The sequence below is a fragment of the Phaenicophaeus curvirostris genome, chromosome 1 (assembly GCF_032191515.1).
Source record: "Phaenicophaeus curvirostris isolate KB17595 chromosome 1, BPBGC_Pcur_1.0, whole genome shotgun sequence".
In the NCBI taxonomy this organism is placed as follows: Eukaryota; Metazoa; Chordata; class Aves; order Cuculiformes; family Cuculidae; genus Phaenicophaeus; species Phaenicophaeus curvirostris.
The window spans coordinates 60,201,048-60,219,929 of record NC_091392.1 but is presented as its reverse complement, the minus strand read 5'-3'; the positions used below and the strand labels follow the sequence as shown (position 1 = coordinate 60,219,929).

At 38.4% G+C, this 18,882-nt stretch overlaps 1 protein-coding gene across 2 annotated transcripts in view; it reads right to left on the bottom strand.

Annotated features, from left to right (window-relative positions):
* Positions 1-4,855: 4,855 nt before the first annotated feature.
* MYBPC1 (myosin binding protein C1) overlaps positions 4,856-18,882 on the bottom strand; it is a 76,894-nt gene continuing 62,867 nt past the window's right edge. For both annotated transcript variants that reach the window (XM_069859341.1, XM_069859351.1), the window contains 6 exons: positions 18,408-18,603; positions 17,510-17,649; positions 15,999-16,158; positions 14,311-14,447; positions 13,252-13,438; positions 4,856-5,591 (listed from right to left, as the gene is read on the bottom strand). In XM_069859341.1, the coding sequence (XP_069715442.1) occupies positions 5,491-5,591; positions 13,252-13,438; positions 14,311-14,447; positions 15,999-16,158; positions 17,510-17,649; positions 18,408-18,603 (921 nt within the window). In that variant the 3' untranslated portion in view covers positions 4,856-5,490. The remainder of the gene's footprint in view (positions 5,592-13,251; positions 13,439-14,310; positions 14,448-15,998; positions 16,159-17,509; positions 17,650-18,407; positions 18,604-18,882) is intronic.

Here is an 18,882-nt window from a genome sequence, read left to right as displayed (position 1 = left end):
GATTCTGCCCCTCTGTTCCCCTCTTGTGAGACCTCGTTTGGAGTACTGTGTCCAGTTCTGGAATCCTCAACATAAGAAGGACATAGAACTGTTTGAACAGGTCCAGAGGAGGGCTGAAAGGATGATCAGAGGGCTGGAGCACCTCCCATACGAGGAGAGGCTGAGAGAGTTGGGGTTGTTCAGCCTGGAGAAGAGAAGGCTCCGAGGAGACCTTATAGCAACCTTCCTGAACCTGAAAGGGCTACAAGAAAACTGGGGAGGGGCTGTTTACAAAGGCTTGTGGTGACAGGACAAGGGGCAGATTTAGGCTTGATGTAAGGAAGAATTTCTTCACCATGAGAGTGGTGAGGCACTGGCACAGGTTGCCCAGGGAAGCTGTGGCTGCTCCATCCTGGAGATGTTCAAGACCAGGTTGGATGAGTCCTTAGGCAGCCAGAACTAGTGGAAGATGTCCCTGCCCATGGCAGGGGGTTGGAACTGGATGAACTTTAAGGTCCTTTCCATCCCAGGCCATTCTATGATTCTCCCAAGTGACAGGTGATAGGATGAGTGGGAATGGCCTCAAGCTGCACCAGGGGAGGTTCAGGTTGGACATTAGGATAAACTTCATCAAAAGGGTTCTCAAGCAGAAGCAGAGGCTGCCCATGGAGGTGTTTAAAAGACTGGTAGATGAAGTGCTTAGGGATATGACTGAGTAGTGGACAGGGACAGTTGGACTTGATGATCTCAAAGGTCTTTTCTAACCTAGGGATTCTATGATTCTATGATTCTATGATTCCTTCCTGGCTGCTGCATCCCAGGCTGCATCCAGAGGAGTGTTGCCAGCAGGGCGAGGGAGGAGATTCTCCTCTGCTCCGCTTTCTTGAGACCCCACCTGGAGTACTGTGTCCAGTTCTGGAATCCCCAATGTAAGGATATGGAACTGTTGGAATGGGGCCAGAGGAGGGATGCAAAGATGATCCAAGGGCTGGAGCACCTCTGCTATGAGGACAGACTGGGAAAGTTGGGGTTTTTCAGCCTGGAGAAGACAAAGCTCCAAGGAGACCTTGGAAAAGCTGGGGAGGGACTTGTTACAGGGCATGGAGTGATAGGATGAGGGGGAATGGCTTTAACTGGAAGGAGGAAGATTGAGGATGGACATTAGGAAAAATTTCTTCACTCTGAGGGTGGTGAAGCACTGGAACAGGCTGCCCAGGGAAGCTGTGGATGCCGCCTCCCTGGAAGTGTTCAGGGTCAGGTTGGATGAGGCCTTGAGCAGCTTAATCTAGTGGGAGGTGTCCCTCCCCATGGCAGGGGCGTTGAAACTGGATGGTCTTCAAGGTCCCCTCCAAGTCAAGCCACTGTGGTTTGCCCAGGCCCGTGGGCAGCCGTGGCTGGTGTCTGTGGCTGGTGTGGTGGGCTTGAGCGCCCACATCTCATCCTTGGATACTGAGGAAGCACTGGAAGTCTAAATGCACAGGACTCCGAGCAGCCTCTCCTCTGGGTGTGGACAGGTTGGGTTGAATACCCGTAACACCCATGATTTTTCTGCATAATTCCTCATTCATCTTATTTTTGTTTCACACATTGTGTAATGCGCTTGGTGGCCAGCCAGGCTTTTTGCCAGAGCGAAGCATTAAAGGCAGGGCTTGGGTAGCAGGCAACCTCCTTGCAGTCAGCAGGACACCACAGCCATGTCTGCAGGGAGGAGATCTCTGAGTGTTATCAGCCAAGGAATCATCCACTGCTGGGAGGGGATCCGCTACCTGGAGTGTGGCAGTCTGACATGTTACTGGGCACCTGGACACTGTGTTACCGGAGACTGACTTTACCTGGATTTAGCCTGGATATTCTGTTATTCAAAGTGAGCCAATTCACTTTGTCTGACAATATGTTTTCTGATAGGTTTCTTTACTACAAAGGTTAGGAATGCCTCACATACACAAGTGCTATGTTATGCATCAGCTGATTTCTTTTACACATCACTAAATATGGTATGATACGGCAGTTGGGATTGGGGACCAAAACACAGAAGAGAAAAACTGCCAGCAAAGAAGAGGGTAATACATAATATAGTAAAGATTCAATGACAGACAACTAGAAAGGCCAAAAGGGAAATGCGACTATTAGTCCACAACCAGCAAGATCCCCAATCCATTGGAATCACTGACTTTGGAAGAGATAAAACACCATTTCTTTTGATACCTTGAATGTTGCTGTAGTTGAAGAATATAATGGTACTGGTATTTATGGAGAGATTTCTTAAGGTCTTTGTGATACCAAGAAGAAGAGAAGAGAAAACAAACTAGGAAAAGAAGAGGAGGGGAAAGGTAAGTGGTGTAAAAAGTGAGGGCCACATGAGTAAAGGGAAGAAATGGATTCCCTACTGAATTTATCACTGAGTTTGAGGAAGGGTTTGTTTTAATTTAAAAAATATTTGGCAATGAAGCATAGAACAAGAGAACATAGAATTTAAAGTCCAGTGCATTTAGACTTCCACTGCTTCCTCAGTTTTCAGGATAAACATTTGCTTCCAAATGCTCTCCGCTTCTGCAAAGCTGCAGCTTTACTTGTCAGTCAGGAAAGCAGGCCATGAAAATCAAGTGGCAGTAAGTACACGGTGCTTAAAATAGAACGCCTTTTGCCCCAGAATCTCAAAATGCAACAAAAGACATTCATAAAGTAAATCCCCTCTCACGGTGCTCCCTAAAAGGTAGCAACATTTTATTTTGCCCCTCCTTCCCCCCCAAAGGAAGTACAGGAAGCTTGAAACACTTTTTTTATAAAAAGTATTTTTTTAAATGTATGACTCCCAGTGAAGACCTCTTAATAAACAGTATATCCCAATTTAAGCATTCTTTAGAAGATTTGCACAGGCTTTTCTCTTTCTGTTTCTATATTTGTGGGATTGTTTTCAGTGAGGGAAAAATGGGCTGACATCGGCCATAGTCTTTCAATGAGAATGGTTAACTACAGTGCCTGTATCAAGGTTCACATACAGCAATTTGAGAGTGGATTTATAGAACAGTAACATTTATATGCCAAATGCCCTTATATAGACAAGGAGGACAAATAAAGAGACAACAAAATGTTTTCCTCTCTTCTTTAAATTATAATGCTTTTTAAAATTAATTTTGATTCTTCTTTCGCTGTGTGTGTAAGCAAATCATCATAAAGAAAACCTTTAATTTTTTGTTGTTCTCTATTTAACATTCTGCTGATCAGCAGAGTTAATGAGAGTATTAATTTTTAGCATAATAATGCCTCATGTCAATTCAATTCCATCTGTGGCTCCATACCCAGGTATTTCCTATTGGTGTGGTGCGTCCCAAGCCTGAGGGACAGCTAATCTCAAATGCTGGGCAACGCAACTAGGGAGGAATTAAGGGCATCCAAATACAATGCTTATGTATCCCACAGCTTAAAAGTAGCTTAGGTCAGCTTGTCTTTTAACACTTCTGGCATCTGTTAGAAATTAGAGTAGCTAATTCCCTCAGCAGAGAGCCTGCAAAAGTTGAGATTTATGCTGCCTTCCAGGTTACCGTGTATGGTGTATTAAGATTGAGGAGACAGAAGTTTGAAGCTGTAAATGTCATTACATACAAAGTGCAGATGGCTATGTCCATCCCTGTTGGCTTACTGAAAAGCACAAACCATAAGTTTTGGTGCTGACTATAATATATCTCAACAGACCGCTTATTTTAAGTGATGTGCATGTGCTTAAATGCTTAAACCTGCATGGTATGTATTCAAACAGCCTCTATCACAGCCTTCTGTGCTTCAAAACAGGTGAAAGGAGTTCTGATTTACTGGTGACATGCAGAAAAAGGAGGAATCATTAATTCTTTATGAAATTTTCTTCTTAGTAAATGTCTATGCCTTCTTCCATGTGTAGGTGTGAATGAATGTGTAGGAGAGAATTGTGGCAGGAGCAGGATGAAATGCCAGGGGGGTGGGGTGTCCAGGATCACTGGGAATGAACAATCACTTCTTCGCTTAGATGGCAGCACAGGGAAAATCATAAAGGTAGGAGGGAGAGAAGGAAAAGAGTGAGACAGAACACAGAACAAAGTGAGAAAATGCAGTCAGATCACCAAGATGAAAGAAGTGGTAATCCAAGTGGGAAAACACCAGCAGTGGCAGTTCATAGTAATGCATTATTTTATTATTGCATAATTACTGACTACGGGATGTTTGAAAATGCACTGACATCTTGTAATGTACCTTTTAAGTAGACCTTTATCTTTATAAACTGTAACTGAAGATCAATCATTAGTCAGTAAGCACATAACCTACCCTGTCTATACAGCCGGAGTGAGAACAGGTAAATAAATTACAGGGCAACAGAGAATTGACAGCCTGGCTAGAACATGTGTGAACTTTTATCTCACATGCTTCTGAGTTTGCTGGAGACTTACAATCACGCCCACTCCTGAAATATTTGGAATTTAACGATGCTAGAGTAGGAAAAGCAATGTAGTCATTTTACCTTTCCTAAGGTATTTTTGCCTTGTGTTGTAAACTCAGTAGCAATGTGGTCAGAGTCCCTTTTCTGCTGTGATATCTAGAGGAGTTTCATGAATTTCTGAGGAAGGGGGCAGATCCAGAATGATGAAAGCTGTCATGCTTGGCATTTGTAATATTTAAAATATTGAAAACATAGAGGTACAAAATTGCATGCATCCATAGCATTTATCTTCACTCATATTCTGTGCCATGTATCTTAAAGTGTAAGCCCATTGGGTCTGGTGGCTCCTGATACTGTTTTCCATTCATTGTGGTGGGCTCAAGAACCTGCTTTACAGTATGTGGAAATTAGATAAGAAATGTGGTAAGACGAGACAGAAAAACAAACAACAAAATAGTCAACAAGGACTTGACAGGTCTTAAACACTTCATCTTTATTGTACATTAAATTAAACAATTTCAGTTCAGTTGAGAGTCTGATGGGTTGGATTTAGGAAAGCAAAACTTCTAAAGGAAGGTATGTTCTGCTTAAATGATCATTAAGTACATATGTATTAATTACGTTATAGTAAAACCATATTCTGTTAAACAACTCTCAGGTCAATAAGATACATTATCAAAGAGGTATGTATTCCAAGGGCCTTATTGCACAGCTACTGGCTAATCCATGTACTTTCAGTCTGAGAAAGAGATGCTTTGTACCATGGAGTACAAACTCTTGACTGCCTCGTCATGTTTATTACACAGCTTCTCCTCTTTCCTCATTAAAACACAGAACACAATATCAAACAGAAAATAAAGCTGAACATTACAAAATGTGTGTTGTCTTCATTTCATTTCATTTCAACCCCAAAGCAATCCATGCGTATTCTTTCTTTTCAGTAAGAGCAGGTAGGGAAAACAAAAGAACAAATAAGAAAAAGAAGAAGAGAAAAGAAAAGAGAACCCCCAACCACACATTTGTTCTGTCATTGCAAGAACTAAAATGCTGTAATTCTGCTACCAGTTTCCAGTGCAGTGGGAGGAAACACTGTGGACGGACTCTCACTTCCCCTCAGTTTTGTCTGCCTGTACTTCACGCATATATGAATCAATGATATGGGGAGGCACTCCATCCATCAATAGTCTGAAGAACGAAAGCCCACCTACAAACAAGGAATAAAACAATCTTCAGGCTGATGGTTGGAGCAAGAGCTTTATACCTTTATTTTCTGGCATAAGTGACAAAGATTTAATCAGTCCCTATTGCATACTTCATTTTGAGATGGGATAAAATTCATCCCTGTTCAAAAGAACAGCACAAGAATTAACCATTATTTAATCTCTGTACTATACAAAACATTCCTGTCCTCTTGTGCAGGGTGAATTTCATTTCTAGAATATCATATATTCAGTCATTTATCTCACCCCATGCAATAGTCTGTGATAAGCTTCACCTTAAATAACCCTCCTGGATTTCCATCAGGTTGGATCGAGTATTGGCAGAGATGGAAGTCAGCCCGGAGGGAACAACGTAAAAAACAGCTGACAACAATGCGTTGTAGAAAACATGCAGGGGCATTCAAATGATTCTAGTACTGGATCTTATAATGGTTTATGAGTATTTAGCAAAATATTTACCATGTTGCTTGAACCACGCTTGTGGTCAGGATCTTCCTTAGCTGCAGTGGCGCATGTCCACGCTCACAAGCCCACTGATAAACAGGGACCTTTTGTATTTAGTGTTTCCTCTAGCCCTGCCCAGCCTTTTAGGTATATGTGCTTTATGATTGTGGCTTTGCCACCGTAAGTGAAAAACTGAACCAAACCAATTTTGAATCACTGATACAGTAGAAACCTGGGCTTATAAGGAAGCCGTTGGAAGTACTCAATGTTTTCTTTGGTGTTCTGGGAAAAGGGATAGGGCAGAAGATTTTTGAAGAGCATTTAACAATTTCAGCAATCCAAACCAAAATATTTCTTTCAGTGCCCAGAAAAGCAGGTATGTAGTGTCTAATTCACCAGCCAGGGCACTCCAGATCCCTCTGATGCAGAAGTAGTAATTTAATAGAAATAATCCAAATTAGGAGTGGAATTTCATGCCATTGAAAAAAATGTAATGGAAACTAAATGCATAGGTATTTACATTAATTTTAATGAAATAAGATGACATTTGGAAGGAACAGTGGAAAAAAGGTAAATATTTTGCTAAAGCATTAGTCTGCCCTTTCTCAAGGCGAAGGGTGGCATTTCTTCTAAGAAAGCTATGTACCATTACTATTCCTTTTGGAAACCTGCATGAGTATTCTGTTTAGCAAGTTGCAAAATCACCTGCTAATAACTGCACTTACCTTTGGAGCCTTTTCTGGAACACAATAAAAGCTTTAAAGCAAAAGCGCATTGCCAGGACAAAGAAATCACAGTGTCTGAATGCTTCAACTAAATGCAGCTGAGCTGCTACTTAGATATAGCATTTATCTTGAGTGCAGATTTTAGGGGTTTATGACCTTTATTAACAGAAGAATTATCCAATTCAAGTGCTATTCGTTACTAGTGATTATGAGGCTGCACTGTCTCATTTAACACTATCATTGTTTCAGAACTGTCTGCTCCTGACCTTAGGTAGATGCACAATACAGACAACAAAAAAAAAAAGCATGCTTTTTAGCATTCTTTTCAACTCATGTAGCGCAAGTTGTGAATGAATCATTCATTTTTAAATGAAATGAACTGTGGAATAAATGTTTCATTTATGAAGAGGTATATTCCTATATGAAAATAACTGACTGCAAATGCAAAATGCTCTTTTATTGCTTGCATTTTATTCATGCTATTTAGTCATGGTAACTCATGCACTGTTAAATTCCATTGCAATATGCACTATTAGAAGGTATTGGGATGTACTACTAAGAGGAATTACCATAACAAGGAATTATAATAAAATCTGCTTTTATGCATTAAGTCTATCATGCTACTCATTAAAATTTTTTTTTAAGTGAATCATGTCATACTAAGCAAACATTGTATGACGTGTAAACAGACATAAGCTTCATATGCAAGAACCATATGAAAGCTTACCTTAGATGACAATATACATTCAAAAATCCTTACTGTGTAACTAAGGGAGAGAGAGAAAGAGAAGTAACAATAGAATCGCAAACACAAAAGTAGAGAGCATATGTTGAGTAAAATTATGCTTACAATTATGTAAAGATGTTGTTTTAATCCTTAGTCATGTAAAATATGAAGGAATAGAAGCACATGAAGAGTGAAAGGTAGGGAACCAGTTCCACTTCAAAATTATCATTAATGTGTAAAAGTTATATTAATAGGTACAAGTAACTATAATTCCTGTAATTAGTCTAAAGTATAGATTGGGACCAAATTACACAACTGACATTTATGATAAAAGTTTCCAAATGTAGCTTCAAAGAAGCTAACACACATATATATATAGTATTTTCCACTAGGGGAAAAAAAGCACACACATAACACTGAAGCATATATATACACATATATATATGTGTTGAAACTCTATAAGGCAAAATAATCAAGTACAGACTAATTACATACCTGTGCACTAAAGTATGTTTACCTTGACACATATCCACATTTACATTACTTAAAGCATGCTACTTACTCCATAGGAACCTGTTCATTTAATTAAACATTTTGACTCTTTAAAACATATATGTATATATCTATATATAAAAGCACTCAACTTTGTACCTGTTGTAGCCATTTAAGATAAATACCTTATTGCTTGAAATGCTACAGAAACATTATCTAGCCTGATTTCTCAACATGCTTTAGGTTTGATATAGTACATTTAGATGCATAATATACTGGAGAGTAGTTTCTGGGCATCTCTGTCATTTTAAACTATGCTGGCAAGATTACAAGCAAACACATTTCTATAGAAAGAGCCCCATTCTCTTAATCCCACCAAACCTGAATTTAAAATAAGTTCTGGAGAAAATGAAGTAAAATTATATGCTTCTAAGTAAAAAATATTCACCGATTTCAACTGGATCAAGATTTCACCCTTAGATTTTCTAGTGTAAGCTCAGGCATAGATTAGTGTTCTGAGCACTAATTTGTAACCAAAGACTGTAGTTCTGCAATAAAAAATGACTCTTAAGTAGTGCAAGTGGCTTTATGATACTTCTGTTCTTTCAATAGTTCTACAAACTAACTGAGAGCTCTTTTTTTTAGGTGCAAATTTCTGTCTCCTGGAAAGGTTAAGTTTTTTGGTCAAAGATAGTTACAGTCATTGAATAAATTCTTTATAGATACAGGAAGTTCTATGCGCATTGGCATAGCAGAAATATGTCTGAAACCTTTGTAACTCTGATATTAAATACCCATATTCTTGATTAATTTGGCCTTCTTTGCTCATATGACATAGACGTTGTATGCCATGAGCCACTAGCTAGTTTAATCTAAAAAGCAAAGGAATACACACTTTGCATGCAGAAAATCCGTTTGCATGTGGAAAGAAAGGAAGGGAATGAAATGGAATGTCCAGAGGGATATGCTGATTATAAACCTGGTTATTCCCCGCCAAGAAGAATGGTTCTCCTGGGTTAATTACTCCATGATATATCACTGCAGAATTAGAATATTCATAGTGGTATTTATTCGCATTTGCAATACTTCCCAGTTGATCTTAACACCTTATTTATTAATATTTCTAACACAGCATCTTTGCTATTGTCAACCTATTAGAGTCATCATCAACCTTGATTTAGCTCTTAAGTTAAACATTCTCAAAAAATATTTGTTTCATTATTAAAGGAGCACAGTGGTTTGTCTGAATTTTTTCATTGACTTCAGTGAAATTGATAAGGAATCTGTTCCTTACTGCTTGTATGAGAGATTTACAGCTGTAGTTACGGATGTACCTCAAAAGATATATATTTCTTAGTTTTCCTTATATAATATATACAATTAGATTCTGCATATGCATCATCTTTCAAGATACGTGAGGTAGAGTTATTCTTTCATCTAAGATCTATTACTTGACTTTTCAGCACACTTATATATATGAAAAAAAGCCATTGTACACCCAGTTGTTCTGAGCAGTTCATGTAACTGGTTTGTTTTAAGTTCAATTGGCAAAACTGAAGACAGATGAATGATGTACTGTCCATCTGAAATAACAGCAGTAAATGCATCCTCACCTTTTTTTTCAAGGATAGAATAAGATTTTTTTTTTCCTATGGTTATTATTGTGCTCATAATTATCATTAATTATTTTTCAAGAAATAAGTGTGAAACTAAGTGACAGCTAGTGGTTTTAATTTGACGCTAAAAGTGAGTGGCTAAAAAGCTGAACCAGTTTAAAGCTATACAAATGAAAACACACACACACATACACACACACTGCACTCTGTTTCCAGTGAGTCAGAAATCTGTAACTCTTTGCTGTGCGTCAGCGTGCTGAGCAGTCATCCGAAGAGCCCTCCTAAATGAACAAACAGGCCTGGGAAACTTAAGATAATGATAATTCAACACATAAGTCAATAGGAGAGTGAAATAAGATTTGATTATGTTTTTATGCTCCAGCTCTTTAATACTCTTTTGTGTTTGTCCGTATCATATAGCAAACCCCGAGCCTACCCTGCTTTGCCAAGCTACAGCTGCTTTATTCACTTAATCCTATTCCCTTTGAATTCATCAGCTGAACTGCCAGTCATATTAAGTATCGGCACTGAACCCTTGCAACAGCTGTCCTGCATCTAAGCCCTACAAATTGCTGGTCTAAGCAGTCTTCAAAAAGGAGTCTAAAGTAATGGCTAAACCCGCCAGGATGGAAAGAGGAATCTCAGCAAAGGTGACCACAATACCAGGCTCGGTGGGAGTGGGATTGCACCAGGTGATGGTTGAGATAAGATTGAGTTCAGGAGCCAACCATTAACTAGGGGAGGTGGTATATAGGTTAATGAAGCAGCCCATCACATACCTAAGAGGAGAGAAAAAATACGTAGCCCAGGTAGGATCCCAGCAGCCTGCATTTTTTAGGACTTCTTCCAGGTGTCAAGCAGAGCTAAAGTACTGCTCTGAGTAAGGTGGCTATGACATAGTATTAATTCTTTTTCAGTTGATCTTTCAAAGTACGTATTACTTTCTTTATGAAGGAAGAAGGCTTTTTGAGTCTACTAAATGTCTGTGCTACAAGCCTTTTGCAATCTGTGAGAGGGTTTTTTTAAAAGTGGGGATGGGTGAACTAAATTTTGTCTGAAGGGAATGACGCTTACATTGTCATTCTTACTGTAGCAAAAGTATGTTCAACTGCAACCCCAAGATAAGGTATCAGATGAACTGAGACCATAGGACATGCTGCAACCTGCTCATAGGATGATTAATACAGCCCTCAGGATCCAATGCGAAGCTCACACATCCATCTAGGGTTTCCTGTGGATTGAATGGCCGGGGGGATACTTGAATATGCCTGAGGTGCTAGGGTATGTCTTTCACTCTCAAGAACTGATTAAAAAATCTCAGACTCACAGTGTTGGAAGCAATCTTGAGATGTCATTTAATGCATATCATAATCCTAAAAAATTGGTCTGCAGTCATTCTCCTAAGCTGCTCTTAAAGGTTCTTGGTACCAAAGACTCTACAGCCTTTGCAGGAAATCTGCTCTACTGCTCTGACTGTTGGCTGCCCTAAATGTTTGCTGCCATGTTGTCAGATATAGTTTTTTGTTTTAATCTTTAATGCAGCTGTTATGGAAAGAATTAGGTGTGAATGAGAGAGGCCTGGCAGCCTGTCAACATACTATGTTATGTGCTCTCTATTTCAGAACACTATTCAGAAAACTGGACCTATAAAAGTTAAATAAACATTTGTCAGCAAAAATCATCAGGGATATATCTCAGCTGTACCTAGTAATAACCTTAATAAACAGAACTGTAGCTTTTTTTTCCTAGTTACATTACTTGTAATTGACTGGAGAAGGATCTAAGCATTCTCAGCTTATTTCAGATACATTGATATCAAAGGCAAAAATCTCTCCACACTTCTCTTAAACTTGGGCATATAGCAGCTTCTGCTGCTGGTGAAAGATTTCTTGGAAACTCTTAAAAGAGAGCCTGAATGAAGACGTGGTGTTTTGTATTACCCTCCAAAACCAGCAAGCTAACTCATCCTGATTTCAGTGAATAAAATTTCTAAGATCTACAGAAGCACCTACGTTTTACAACAGCTGGAAAGGAAATTACTGAAGCATAACACATAATCGATGGTAACATTCAGACTTTGAACTTCCTAAAATGGAGAGATGTTGGTTAAATTATTTCTTATCTTAAAAATGTTTCACAGTATTCTGCACATTATATGTAAAAAATGCTATGTAAAACAAAGGACAGAAATAAACATCTTCTTGTATTTGAAATATAGGATCTGATTGTACCACCAGCAAACTGCTGAGTGTGAATGTGCGTAACAATTTTAGGACTTCAAGAACTTAGGAAGTTTAATGAAAAAACAAACTAACTTGGCTTTTTGGTATAAAAACGTAGGTGAAGCAGCCTTCTCAGCTGATGAGGTCTTCTGTTACACTGTGAAATAGAGTATGCTGGTGATTAAGGAAAACAATCATACTTCCAGGATGAGGACATCACCTTTTAAACACAATGTCTCAGAAATAAATAATAAAAATTCAGAAACATAGTATGCATATTTTTATTACATTAGTTAAATGTTCAGCTTCAAAGACTACGTGTTGCATTGGCTTCTTGCTAGCAGATTTGAGCTGTGGGATGAAATACATCAGAAAATACAGAAAGTGGAAATTGAAATAAAAAAGAAACACAATACAATCCATAAGGTTATTAAATAGTATGGTTTTCAGTATAGACTGGAATGATTCAAGTAATATAATTAGGGTCATATTCAGCTAGCCTAAATTTCCTGTAAATTCCTGAGGTAGGTACTTCCTGTCAGCTGACATTAGGCATTAGTTATAACCTCAAATTAATTATTTTCAGAAATACTTAGCCTGTTACACAGTTGAAGCAAAAGCTTTTGGTGGGAGTTAGTCCAGCTAAATATGACCCCATCTTTTCCTAGGAAGTAATTTTCTGAAAAAACAGTATTTATTAGTAGTCCAATCCAAATCCTATTGCCAGTCATGATACCCAAATCAATGCTAAACTACCTGAAATTAATAAAGTTATGTCTTCAGTTGCAGAAGGCTAACCCACTTGTTTCTCTTTCCCTGTTTTTAAAAAAAAGTAAAAATCCATGGGTTTGATTACTTTGTTCTTAAAGCAAATACAGCAAATATATCGACTAGATTGTGTCCTTAGGAACAATACTGCCTTTTATTACATGATTTTGCTAACAAACTATGTTAAGAAGTTTTCCTTGAAAGGAGATGTTTGTTTAATACAGAATTTTAAGGCAGAAAAAGCCTGCCTGGAACTAATCATTCTCCCTTCACTCCTTCTCCCATTCAGAGACCTGTCTGTTATGCAAGCTGTTTTTTTTAATGTTTGCTCTGACTAGAGTTCTTCAGGTAAATGCCATAGCTCCATGAGGTATAGTGTACTGTTCTGTCACTTGTGGAAAAAGTCCTCACCATCACTGCATACGTGAATTGGAGTGAGGAGAAAAAGGACATTATAGCATAAGCACAGAACATTGGTCCTCAAAAAGAAAATAAGACAACCAGTATAGTTTATTTTGTCCTAACTATGCTATTATTTTAGTCTGGGAAAGGTATTTGAACTCCCTTTAGCATTTGCCTTGCATGCTTTTGCCTCCCGTATAGATGGTGTTCAGACAAACTGGACATTTACAATGATTTAAAACCATTACCTTTTACTTCCAGTTTGCAATCGACTTCTGCCTCTCCAAGTTCATTGACTGCTCGGCAGGTGTAAGTGCCTCCATCATAGGGACTAGGTTTGCGGATCTCCAAGGTGCAGACACCTTGGTTGCTGAACATTCGGTACTTAGGGTCATTCATTATAACAACTTTGTTTTTCAGCCAGGTTATTTTGGGCTGTGGTAGAAACAGAAGAAAATACACATGCAGAAACCTGTGACTTTAAATATTTTATCACTTCTTATGATATTCTGTTGAAGTTGAGTAATCCAGGAATCATACAAAATAGATAAAATAAAGGAAACTAATTCTTAACTAAAACATAAATACAGGCTATATCATGCATCTGTTTTTAAGCATGATTTATTTTAGTGTAACTTCTATCATGTAATTAAAGTCATAAGTATAACCCTATTATCAATGTGAAAGGTGCTGTGTAATAGTTCCTTTTGACATCCAATTATGCTAAGTCAATAAGAAAAGCATGTTTTGTCACACCATTGCACACAGAACAGTCAGAAACTGTGAAGGTGAAGAGTGAGCAGCAACCATGTTCTTAAACACTTCTGAGTTCTCATTTTACTAGGTCAGTTTGCTTTTTCACAACAGAAAACAGACCGAAAAAAGACACAACTCAAGAGAAACTAGAAGATGAATTACACAGTGGAGTGAAAACCAGCATGGTCCCCAGGATATTCCTGCAATGTGCTTTCTTAAAGCATAATTAGCTTTTTTTTTGGAATCATTATGGTTTTATTTTAGTAAAACCCCATCCTGATATATTACCTTCACAGTTGTCAATGCTGGTCCCAGTATAGCACAGCCTTTTCCTGAGGTTCTACACTTTCACTGAGTTGTTGTGGGGTTAGTAACTATTATAATACCTATAACACAGGCACATAGGTCCTTTTTTGTATTCTTTAGAACCCACACTACTCTTTTTGCCTTCAGACTGGCATGTAAGTGAGACAAATTGTAAAAATGGTAGCACAGTTTTTATTGTCAAGTTAAACTCTTTTGTGTTTGAACTGTTTTGAGTAATGCTCTACCTTGGGGTTGCCCCGAACGCTGCAGTTCAAAGTAGCATTGTAACCAGCTACAGCAAACGTGTTGACTAGAGGCTGAGTAAACAGTGGCCGTTCAGTGAAGTCAAAATCATCATAAACTGGGTATTTGTAGACTTTACCTATAAAATGAAAATAAAACATTTGTAAAAAGAGTGTTGTCGTGTAGTTACGTACCCAGGAATCTTAAAGAGGTTCTAAGAGTCTGCTCTGATCTGCACCGCTTTAGCTACCAACTTGACTCTAGTAATTTCACTTGTAGAAGAGTCTGGAAGTGAGCCTCCAAAGTGACTATAGCCCCTGGACATGCTATAGAGTAAATGTCTGAGAGATCCTCTTTGTTTCCTGAGTAGGTGGTATACAAAATAGTACATTTTTATTCTGTGTCTTTGCCTGGGTGCCCTGTGTATTACAGAACAGGATGGATCCTGATTGATGTATTGTGGGATGCCTGCCTTGACAAGCCATGTTCCCGCTATTGCCAATTACTTTTCACAGTTTGTTCTGATTGCAAACTGGCTGTATATCTTAAAATCCATTTTTGTTTCTATTTCCTATGGTGCACTAACAATAGAGCTACCTGCATAGATGTAGTTTCTGTATAAGGAAAATGTGGTAGGAAAATCTAATTTCTCACTGCCACTTTATCCCTGCTCTGCAACAGAGATTACCATCAATAAATCATCGTCACCCACAAACTAAGCTGTCATTTAAAACAGCTGGATAGACTAACATCTATTATTTTTCACAGGTATTATTAGACATCTTTGCTTCACTGAAACCTGATCCAAGCTCTTGTACTGACTTCATGACAGTGCAAGTAAGCAGTAATGAAAAGCAATTCCTATAGTCATTCGTTGGGTCATAATCCCATTTTAAAAAGCGAGGTAGTTTTCTTCTTACTAATGGAAGTGGGACCCAGTACCCTGGACCTTCATTCCTTCAGCCTGTCACTGTGACTTGTACAAGTTGTCTGTACTTTGCATCTTGACAGTCGTATATTCCTTTCTTTTAGAGAAATTCAGGCGATCTGGTTTAATTTTCTTCCTTTAAACCACCTATTAGTAGAATTTCCCTTTCATAAAGGGCCAGGTAATTTTTTATTTTTTTGTTAAGTTTAAAGTGCCGCTTGAAACAGACAGTTTCTGAAATGTCAGGTTTTCAGACCACAGAGATTTGGAATTCGTCCACCTTCACCTGCAGGAGATGTGAAGCAGAGTTTATGCTTCACATGGGGCTTGCCTGAAAGGAACATGACCAATTGCACAGTTGATGCCAGATCTCCACTGGGAGGCAGTGACCCACCACTTCTAACAGGATGGCCGGTTTATTCCTCTCCCGGCTCTTCTCAACTTAGATCTGCCAGTTGTGATACGAGTATGAGATCCCAGATCATAGAACATGTCAAAACATGGGACAAATGTCCCATTCTTGATTGAAAAAAGCAACTATGAGCTATGTGGACAAACCAAGAAATCCTAATATTTCTTGGTTTAGAAATAGAAATTGGTTTAGAAATAGAAATCTTAATAAAACCCTAGCTGTTACCTGCACCTGATCTTGGGGCCACAAATGCATCTGAGTGCTTTAGAGATACAGCCTTACCCTCTGATCACCTTCCAGACCTGGAACACACCCCTTCCCTTTTGACAAGAAATTAATAATTAGCTAACCATCCTTTGCAATCAAAGCACTCTCTTTGGTCATTGTTGCGTCCTCACTGAGGCCACACATATTTTCAGCAAAGACTCGGAAATAGTACTCGTTCCCTATGACAAGCTCGTTAATAGTGGCACTGGTGCGGTGGTAGTGTTCCATCACAGTGAACCATTCCTGGAAGACACAAACACAGAGAGTAAGTAGTGACCCATTCCTCTCAGCCATTTACTGTTTGGAAAAATAGTCAAGACTGTAGAAATAAGAATTTTCTTTTAAGGGAGTGCTAATGAATACTAAAATAGTAGAAAATCCAAAGTTACAAAGGTTATATTGTGCAAGGCAAGGTAGGCTCCTTCATCTTGGTCTGTGCTGCTGACAGAGAAAGCACTGCTGCAGATAAGAAAACTGCAGGCTGCAGGGGTAAGAGCAGTAACATTTACTAGTCTGTGGTAACGTGTACTCTCAAAAGGCCAATGCACTAATCTACCCTCTGTTCCACACATGCATAATTTTATGCAAGTGATCCTCTGATACCTAAAGGCTCAGATAAGGAGGTGCCTAAATCATCCTTGGCACACTGGATCTTAGACACTGCTGTTTTTACTTTCTCCTTAACACAGTAATTTAGAGGCAGGGGACATCATTGTTCTGGTCACTGTATTTAGACTATCTCTTCTTACAATCTGAAGAGAAAGAAAAAATGAAGGATGGGAAGACAAATAATAGCACAGGAAGAATGAATTGATCAGACCATGAAGCAGATCAACATATTAAAGGGGGAGGTGTAAGATGGGGCAGCAAAAAGATTCCCTTAGGTAGGGCAGCTCTCAAAATATTGCCTATATTTCCAGTGTTTAAATTCGTAGTAACTGTTCAATGTAAGAATGAATTCAGCTACTGTCTTTCAAGGAAGTGTAAAATTCATGTTAGTCTAATGAAAATAACAAACATCCCTTTATTGCATTTTTCATCTGTAAATCTCAAAGCAGTTTATGCATTCATTACATATGTACCATTCTGTCATGGGTTCTAAGGAGTGGCAGTGACATGTACAGTGTGACATTCACTGCTTTGAAAACAGCAGTGCTGCGTTTTTATTCTAGTAGCAATCTAGTGACTTCAGAATTAATATATTTTGGGGTTTTTTTTTCTCTACTGAGACAAAGGCAAAAAAGCAGAATTTACTTCCCTCAAATGCACCTGTCCTTTCCTTCTAAGTCCTCCTCTTTGTCATAATATGAAAAAATTTCCATTTCTAGGCTTTAGATATGGTGAACAGGAGATTTTTAGAATTTTTAGAGGTGCTTTGCAGATTTTCTGAACACTGACTAATGAATACTTTGTCCGCCTTGATCAATTGAAGTATGTAAGCCTTTTTATTTTTAAAGGGAGAATTAATCATAGAATCATAGAATAACCAGGTTGGAAGAGACCCACTGGATCATCGAGTCCAACCGTTCCTATCAAACACTAAACCATGGCCCTTAGCACCTCCTCCACCCATAAACATCTCCTTATTACTTACCATACTCTTCTTATCTGCTTTTTGAATAGTGTATCCAGTAATGGCAGCATTGCCATCATCTTTTGGTGGCTTCCATGACAAATTTACATTCTCTCCCCAGACATCCTCAATAGTTACAATCTCGGGTGGGCCTGGGCGATCTGTAACAGGAAAATAGTTGTCATTTTCCACTGTTTGCTTTCTCTGTACATCTCTCTCCTCTACTCATCTACTTGGTTTCATTTCTCTCTCTCTTTCTTACAACACACGCATGCCAAAGCCAATGCCAAAAAAATCCCTGAGGTTACAAACTAAAACACTCTGAATTTAAGATGTCAGATTAATGAAAAATGTAGCTTGAGCACTTTGTGAGTATGATTTCTAATATGCACATGCTCTTTAATTGCATAAGGACATGATATTTTGGAAAAGATAAATGCAGTTGAAGATGTGTTCCTAAAGGACAACATCAGACATTCATAATAGTGGCTGTGCTACTAAATTTGCCTGCTAGGTAGAGAAATAGACTGGTAAAGATGAAAAGGAGATGTGTTTTCTTGTCCATCTTTCCTACTTTCATGTACATTCAACATTTAGAATATCTCCTGTGTTACACTTCTGATAAAATTATTATGAACTTATGTCCATTTCTGGCTTTGAATACCACTAAACAGAGAAAAGCTTACATTCTGGATAGAAAAGAACATCAAAAGTTTAACAATGAAAGAAAGAGACTGACATGGCTCTTCCATTGTGTAGGTTTATTTAGAGACCACAGATCTATAGTCAAGAAATTGGATGTGGAGAATTATCAATGTCAGGAAAGATGCTCTTTGGGATTCCTCTATTTTCCTATAGCCTTGGAATGGCTGGAGTCTGCTTCTTTGGCATGCATTTATTTCTGTTTTTCAAAACATACCAACAATCTGGATATCTATTGTAGCTTTGTCAACCAAGTTCTCTACTTCCACTTTCATGTCATATTCTCCAGAGTGGCCTCTTTCTGCCTTTCGGATGAAGATGATAGTGTCATTTTCAGTGTTGCGGATGTTGATTTGGTTCTTGTCGATTGGAGAACCATTTTTCTGCCATGACACTTTTGCCCTTGGTCTTCCCTGTAAGAAGCCAGGAAACAATTTGTATATGATTTTGGGAGAGGAAAGACTGGGAGAGATAATGGGTTTATTTCCCATTTTTCCCAAACAAGAAATAAAAACCATCCTGAATGAAACTGAGAATTCTTTTTAAAATCATACAGCATTTGAGAGAGATGCAGTCATATTAACCTAAAATGCAGATTGGTTTATATTTATTTTTTTTCAAGGGACTGAATATATTTGCAAATTCTGGCTAAATTAGACAATTAACTTTCTGGCTCAATTTGACAACCTATT